Raw genomic sequence first — 8,174 nt, 5'->3', positions numbered from 1 at the left:
AATGTAGCATAGTTCAAGAACATTAGAATCTTGGGAATTTGAAGTGCGAAATGAACTTTTTTAAGGCTTCATTTATTCGCACATGTAGAAGTGTTTATTGATGGTTACAGGCAAAATAGCCTCCAGAATACAATAAAGCCACAGTGAGAATTTGTAAAAAAGTAAATAAACTGGAGATGTCTCCTTGTGAATTCTCCTAAAGAAAGAATATGTAATGTCCAACATAATAATTTGAGAAATTAAAATGCTTGAGTGAGTTCTTGAAAAGTTGAGTGATTTGGCCTACATGTCAATCTAATTTATAGACATTAAGGAATTTTTAAATGTTGCTCATAAATAGACTTTAACAAATGGATATTTCTTTTTATGAATAACCAATAGGTATGTCCATTTATGAATAATCAAAAAGTGTAGACATTAATATATATCCAGAAGGATTGGGTTCTTCTTTAAAGATTAGGCGGGAAGATGAGGTGCACAAATTGGGAGGAATGGGCAATTGAATCAAAGATGAGGTTTTCCGACTAAAATCAATATCTGAAATAAGGGTGATCGTAGATCAGATGCAATATTTAAAGTATATGGAAGGAAGTTAGTCATTTATTTCTTTATTTTAGGGAGGAAAGGGTCGATGTAATTGAGAAGAAAGGAGGGTCAATGTAATATGAGAAACACTGACCCATTCCCGACCGAAGGGAGGGGCTGTATAAAACTCAAATGAAAACTCCCGGGGAATAAGAAGCCCTATGGGGTTGATTTGCAAGGTTCAAAAGCGGGATTGATTATCTGAAGCCAACCTCCTCCCCCTATTGTTTATCACAGATCTCTCTTTTATATTCAAGAGCCGAAGCAAACAAAGGGCTTGGTGGGAGCTAATGGGTACACCAACATTCCCTACAATGTCCAAACCAAGAATTTTACTCAACACCCAAATAAGAAAAGGTCTATTCGCTGCTCCTATCAACCCAGCATCAACCCAAAAATAAGGGGATATATGTCTCTTTCAATACCTCACCCAGTGATTAGGGCGGTATGCATGCATGGTCTCCTATACCAAGCTTTTGTATATGTGTCTCCGGGTACTCCTTTATCATTTTGTCCAAAAGGAATAGTTCTAATTCTATGAATTTTTCTAGAACGTTCTTTTCTTGAATATAAGTCAAAAAAGTTTCGGATTGCCTAGTATTCCACCAATTAGTAACCCAAGATTCCAGACTTTTATTAAATGAGAGAGAGATCCACCAGGGCACCATTCATGGATCACAACTATACATACATTTACTGAAATAAAAGAGATGTGGAAATTCAAAAATGGCCAAACATTTGCACTCATTCAAAAATTTATTTGATTAGATATTTTATAAATAAATATATATATATATATATATATATATATATATTATATATATATATATATATATATATATATATTATCAACAAATCCCCACTTTGATTGAATAAATTAATAAAATAATAATAATAATCTCTTTAGATATATATTAATAATATCATGGATACAAGAAGTTATCTTTCAATTTAAACATTCAATTAGTGAAAATATCACAAAGTTCTATAAAAGCCATTGGTGGGCTAGCCTTTAAACCAGGTATTGTCTCCAAATGTTTCAAAACCTATCGTCATTGTTTTCCCTTCTTTCACTTCTGGTATCTAGATATTTAATATCATATTAGCCCAAAGAGGCCCTAATTGGCTCAAGCCTAATTGGTTAAGACCATTCCCATCATCACCTTTCAAAGAACCAATGAATCCTCCACGAGCAAGCTCATTATTTGGTCTTTTGTAACTTCCACGACCAAAACTCACTTTCGATCTTATTGGTCTAGTAGAGACCCATGTCCGAGCCTATCTACTTAATTTGAGCATAGCACATGCACCTTCATCCTTTCTCCTATTATTCAATTCACGTAGGTAAACTGAATTTTTTATATTCTTCTCTTTATTTCTATATTCACCTTTCCCATTGCACCACTTTATCCCAATCTATACCTACTTGTTTCTATTCTACTCTTCTTAACCCTTCTATCAACAAATCATAAATAAATATTAATTATATATAAGAAACTTTCTAACGGTTGCGTATCAACTTAAAATAAGGAATTGAGCAACTCAGCTTTGAAGCTTGTAGTTTTTTTCAATCTCATGAGGATCAAGGATCCTATTAATATCTCGAAAATTTTAACTGACATTAAATTACTAAAAAGATCTACAATATAAAGTTCTTGAATCCAAATGTTGAGTATCAAAATTCAAACCATAGGTCTGAATAGAGCGCTCATGCGTGAGACTCACAAATGTAGGCTGGCAATCAATTCAAGCCATAGTGTGCTAGTAGGAAATGTAGGCACTTACACACAAAAAAGTTAGAGCTTTGTCCCAACAAGTCGAGGTTGAAAAGTTGTAGCGCACCAGTAGTAAGGCCCCTCCTATACGCGTCAGGTTATTCTTTATGGAGGGTAAAACCCAAACCATAGGTTTGAAGTAGAACGCTCCTGCATGAGAATCGCAAACATAGGCCTAGGGAAATGATAAAGAGCGACATCATGATAGTAAATTTTTAGCATCAGTGAAGTTGGGGTACTAATCAAGGAGTTCTTTTGATGAAGTAATCGAGTGCGAATGGAAGCCAAAATTTTGAAAATTCTATTATAAATGATCATGAATTGGAGAATTTTCCCCAAGAATTAACATCATATGGAAGATTAAGTACAAACCCAAGAAAAATGGGAAAGACTTCCCAAATGTAGCATGGAGGTGCAGGTTAGGTTATTTAAAGGTGGTGAAAAAGATTCAAGAATCGGAAACTATTAGAGCAAATGATCTTTTAGCTAATGGATCTGATGATCTAGAGTTGGTAGGATAGTAAAACAAATTTTAAAAGGGAGAAAAATAGGAAACCAAATATATTATTGAGATGTTGTCGTCTATTTTGATAAGGAATTCAAATTTGAATTTGTTACATTGAAAAAATAGGTTAAAGAAAGAGTTGAAAGTAACGTCGAGGGTTTTGATTTTGGACATAATGGAAATCTAGGCAATGCTTACAAATCCAAAAAACTTTCTTACATAAAAGAAATGATTTGCATTGCAAAAAATTTGTATACTTTTTCTAAGCAAGGAAGGAGTATATAAATAAGAAAAATGTGCCAATCCAATTACTTCAAACTCAGAGACAAATCCAACTACATCAATCTCAAAGAGGGGATGCCAATTAGGTCATCTTTTTAAAATGTTCTATCCATAAAGGTTAGCTTACAAAATAATCAAAAATAGAAGATAAAGAAGTAATGGTCGTCAATTTACATTGATAACTAACTTCTTAAGAAAAACTAGTAAATGATTTGCAGCACAGAAATACCCCAAATCTTTTGAAAAATATTCATGTCCAACATGTACATTGATTCTCATAATTTTTCTTTGCACTTTCACAAAACTATCTTTCCAATACAAAGTCCACTACTACAAAATAGAAAGGAACCTCCCAGATTTCAAGAGTGATGCTCCTCTACTATGCATTCCATAATAATGATGCAGGGTGAATAACAGTCTTCCAATTAGTTTGTGGATTCTCAAAATAAAATTGGATAGTTGGGAATAAAAACTTGTTGATTCATACAAAATATCAAGTATTGAGGGAAATAACCGCGCAATTATCTGAGCTATACACATGATCAAACCAGTTAAGTGGTACCATGCGTAAATCAGCATACGAGCACTACCCTTTAGCAGAGCAGGTCAAAGTAGAGATCTCCCCAGTTTGACTAGAAGGACGGCACAACACTAAATGAGACCTGGTTTGCCAAGCAGAGTAGACCTAGTCATATAATAATTGTAATCTTGATTTGCGCACGTTAATTTCAGAGATCTCGGAGAAGATCTCTACAATATAGTATGACCAATCCAGAAGATCCTCTTTCCGTTTGTGGTCCACTAAATCAGGGGATCCCCAGGATCGCCGTCCGAAAAGGGGAAAACCCTAATTCGCAATAAGGATCCATAAATAATATAATAAGCATAGAAAAAAAGGATCTTTTGGCAGATTGAATGTATAACCAGTTCTCTAGACTATTCCTCTGCTTCTCTAACTTGAGCGTCAAAGTGATTTTGGCAGGTACCACGCCGCTACGAGGAGTGAGCTGACAGAAGCAACTTTGGATCAGTGAGGCAAGGTCTATCAGCATCGTCCAGCAGATTCTAACCGCACACCAAATAATTGGAAAATAAAAAGAAACTCTCTAAAACACAAATTTTATTCATCAAAGATGTTCACATGTATTGGAGTTACAATATTATTTATAAAAAAAAATTTTATTCCTAGAAAATTTCTAAAAATAGTAAAATGGAGTATGGAAATAGAAACTATTTAACCTTATAAGTAAAATAGAATTGTAAACAACTTCCTCTTCCTCAACTTTACCATCATATTTATCATATATAAGATTAGAATGAAAAATACCTTTTGTGTTATATGATTTACTATATTGATCGTAAAGAGCAAACCAACGAACTTCACCAATTTGTATACATCTTCTAGTATAGCATTGCGTTGAATCGATCGTCTTCTTGGATGCATCTCAATAAGAATAACAAGCTACGCAATCAACACAAACTCTGATACTAATTGATGCAAGATGAAGAATAGTTTTCTAATTAGTTCATTGATTCTCAAAAGAGATAATGAATAAATGAGTATCAAAAACTTATTGATTCGTATAGAATACCAAGTAATTAAAAAATAAAGAGAAAACTCTCTAAAACATATATTTTATTAATCAAAGATCTTCCCTTGTACTGAAGTTGGATTTAGAATACTATTTATGAAAAGTAGTCTTATTCCTATAAAATCCTGAAAAATAATAAAAATAGAAAATTAATAAAAATAGTAAAAACGACTTAAGAATGGAAACAAAAACTATTTAAGCCTAAAAGTATGATGCAATTGACAATGTGTGGTTCTGACTTCTACAAATAAACTTAATAACAACATAAAACTTTTCTAAAATAGGAAAAACATATTAAAAAAATTAGAGTAAACAAAGGAATCAGGCCAAAAAATGGAAATTCTATAATTTTTTATGGATCTTAAAGATCTTGATGTTTCCATTCAAGAATAGATCTCCTCGAATTATTCTAAATCCGTCGTTTATCCGAATATATGGTCCCATTTGAGCTTATTGAACTGCATCATTCTTCCAGAGTTGAAAGGAACTCCTCATTGTTTGAAGCGTATGGTCTAATTACTATTAAGTTCAACTTCTTTTACTCAACAATTGGAAAACAATCTGAAGGCCATCTGAGCGATAGTTCTTCGGGTTATACATCGATGAACTCATCTAATAGGATTCTGACCATAGTTGATACATAATCAAAATCTATCTCTCCTCCCGACTTACTAAAGTCAAATCAAGACACTATAATGAGATAATCGATGAACTTTGCAAGTATAAGAAGATTGGAATCATTGTTGAATTTAGACCCAAGGTCATCATTACCTTTCTCGAACCGGAAGAGTATGGAAAGATGTAAATGAATCTGAGCACTTATTTGTAATTTGGAAAAAAATTTATTTAAAGGAATGTTCCTTACGCTTCCATAGTCACTCACCACACTGCAAACTAATTCTCTACTCATCGTGCACATGGTGAAAAATATTGTTGCAAAGTGAACCATCATTAGATTAGTATTTGGATATAAATAAGTTTTTCGTGGTGCTAGAGCCTCCTCCACACATCATAGATAGGATTGAAGTGAAAAATACCTTTTGCATTACATGTCAATCTACCCACGGTTCCATTTAGACTTAAAAATTTAACCTATTCCATTTAAAGTTAAAAAATAAAAAAATAAAAAAATAAAAAAATAAAAACATCAAATCCACCCTTGGAATAATAATAATAGAAAACCTTGAAATGGATATATTAGGACAATTTGATTATAAAATTAATTTTGCATCTCAAAAAGTAAGAAAATTAAATTTTAATATTTTTTATTGTTTAAATAGATAATTATTATTTATATTAATATATTAAATATAAAAAGGTCTTATTTTAAGATTTGGCCTTAGGCCTCAACTTGTATCAAGCCGGCCCTGAGATGAGCGCATGTTCGATATTCATGAACATTTATTTTCTGATTTGCCTTTCCCCATCTTAAAATATTGATTAACATTTATCAGACTTGTATCTTCTTTTCATTAACTTATTCTATGTTTGTTTATATGTTCTCTTCTCTGTACTAAAAATGTATCATATTAATCACTTATATCCATCAATTTTTCACTCACTTAATTATAAAATGCTTATAAATTTACCTTTTCTTGGAAGCGTATATATTAGGTTCCTTAATTTTTTTTTTTCACTAAATTTTACATTATTCAAAATATAAATTGTTGTCTTTGAATCCTACATTTTTAGGTTTTCTGAATCTGCATATACTTTGCTTTCCGATTCAGACAACAAAGATTTGAAGATGCATGATACTTTTTAGATCAATCTCAGCATTAAAAAAAAAATAGATGCATAAGCAAATAAAATTAAGTCTAATCATCTACAAACTTAGAAAAAATCAATAGAAATGGAAATATAAAAAAATATAAAACCCGAAAGTTGATTGATTTCAAGCAGTTGTTGATGCCAAAACAGGTCCATGTTTTGCTTTTGCAGTTGCAAGACACTAAATTGTGTACTCCCTTCTTCAGCCTTCATGCAAGAGGGGAAAAAAGATCATTAGAATTGCTAAGAAAGAAGAAGAAAACATTTCAATATACTCTTAAAAGTCATTCACCTTATAAGCATATTCAGTCACAAAATTCTCTAATTTAAAATAAAATGTAAAGTTCTCCAAATAAGGGAGTAAAAGATTAAATTGATGAATTGTTCGGTGATTTATTGAGTAATCGCTGCATATGATAACATTTTTACCCTTTTCAATTTCAAGAACAAGAAAGAGATTTTAGGGAAGTTGACGATGATGAGTTTAGGTAAGAAACCAAAAAACAATCTTCTGTATTCAGGAAAATTTCCCCATATTTTACGAATCTTTCCCAAATTTTCCAAATTAAATGATACACAATTAGTGAATCCAAACTTGGTTACTAAGCTCATAATAAGAGGATGTCTATTAAGAGGCATAAAGGGAGAGGAGGGTACCTGCACGAAATCATGGACCTCCATCGGTTGACCAGAAGATGATGATTGGAAATTCATCAATTGGTTCACATCCATCCCTCAGTTTTAGCTCAGTCTCTCTTTCTCTCACCAATGGCTTAGAGAGTTCATGCTAGAGGTGGTTCTTAAATATAGGGGAGAGGAATAAAGAAAGAGACTTTTGCTGGGCTGACTATTATTCTTACATATTCTCCCCTAAAGTTGATAGAACTCTTTAAAGACCTTACATTTTTAACTTAGTTACCAATTCATCCTGCCCAAAAGAAATTATTTTAAATGATTAATTATAATTTCAATAGTTCTACATCATGATTAAAATATTATTTATCCTTGAAAAACAAAAATACCACCCTACATTTACAATTGGGTAAGGTCCAAATTTTTGTGGATGTATAATTATATAACGCTAAAAACTTTACCTAGGGAAATCTTAAGTGTCTATGATTTCAAAACCCTAAATCATAATCCACTAGATCTGGAGTTTAGGATTTAGGTTTAGGTTTGAGAACCCTTCTTTTATAATTTAGTAAGATTGACCATTTTGTAGAAAAAAAATACTAGATGAGCATTTCTTTTTCTAAAGATGATAAAATAATATTGTAGTGGTGTACAAATTAGTTTTTATCATTTTGTTTGTAATAATCAAAATGATTGAAATAAGTTGTATTTCTGTAATTTAAAATTTAATGAGATTAATTTTTTGAAAGGGCGTCTTACAATGAAGTTGGAAAAATAAGGTTTAAAGAGAATTTCCTCAACTTTAAGGGATCCATATTATAAAATCAAGATTAATTAAGGGGTTTTGAGGGGAAAGACTATTAAATGAGGCATCAACTAAAGATTGGAGAGAGAGAGATGGGAACTGGGGAAGGTGGGGAAGACTGTAGCTGTAGAAGGAAACAACAAAAATATATATCCTCGTGATAGGAAGGTTTAACCTCGAGGAAATTCTAGCGGTCCATTATCTGCAAATGTTGTCCCTTTCATGTG

General features: G+C 32.0%; 1 protein-coding gene across 4 annotated transcripts; it reads right to left on the bottom strand.

Annotated features, from left to right (window-relative positions):
• Positions 1-1,448: 1,448 nt before the first annotated feature.
• Positions 1,449-7,462, bottom strand: LOC147380526 (uncharacterized). 4 transcript variants are annotated; one of them, XM_086431595.1, is made up of 4 exons: positions 7,167-7,462; positions 6,617-6,716; positions 4,475-4,591; positions 2,519-4,154 (listed from the first exon to the last, which is right to left on the bottom strand). In XM_086431595.1, exons 1-4 carry the CDS (start codon positions 7,239-7,241, stop codon positions 4,141-4,143), a joined length of 306 nt encoding a protein of 101 aa, XP_086287721.1. In that variant the 5' UTR covers positions 7,242-7,462; the 3' UTR covers positions 2,519-4,140. The 4 variants fall into 4 exon arrangements, 1 of the variants encoding a protein (XP_086287721.1); XR_015175278.1 differs by lacking the exons at positions 2,519-4,154; positions 4,475-4,591 and adding an exon at positions 1,449-2,510 and having other exon boundaries at positions 7,167-7,442; XR_015175277.1 differs by lacking the exon at positions 4,475-4,591 and having other exon boundaries at positions 2,519-4,212; positions 7,167-7,443.
• Positions 7,463-8,174: the final 712 nt, after the last annotated feature.

This window comes from Akebia trifoliata, unplaced genomic scaffold, assembly GCF_017979445.1.
Source record: "Akebia trifoliata isolate Shusen 1 unplaced genomic scaffold, ASM1797944v1 Contig01334, whole genome shotgun sequence".
Lineage (NCBI taxonomy): Eukaryota > Viridiplantae > Streptophyta > Magnoliopsida > Ranunculales > Lardizabalaceae > Akebia > Akebia trifoliata.
The sequence above is the reverse complement of the archived record's forward strand: the minus strand, read 5'-3'. Positions and strand labels throughout refer to the sequence as shown.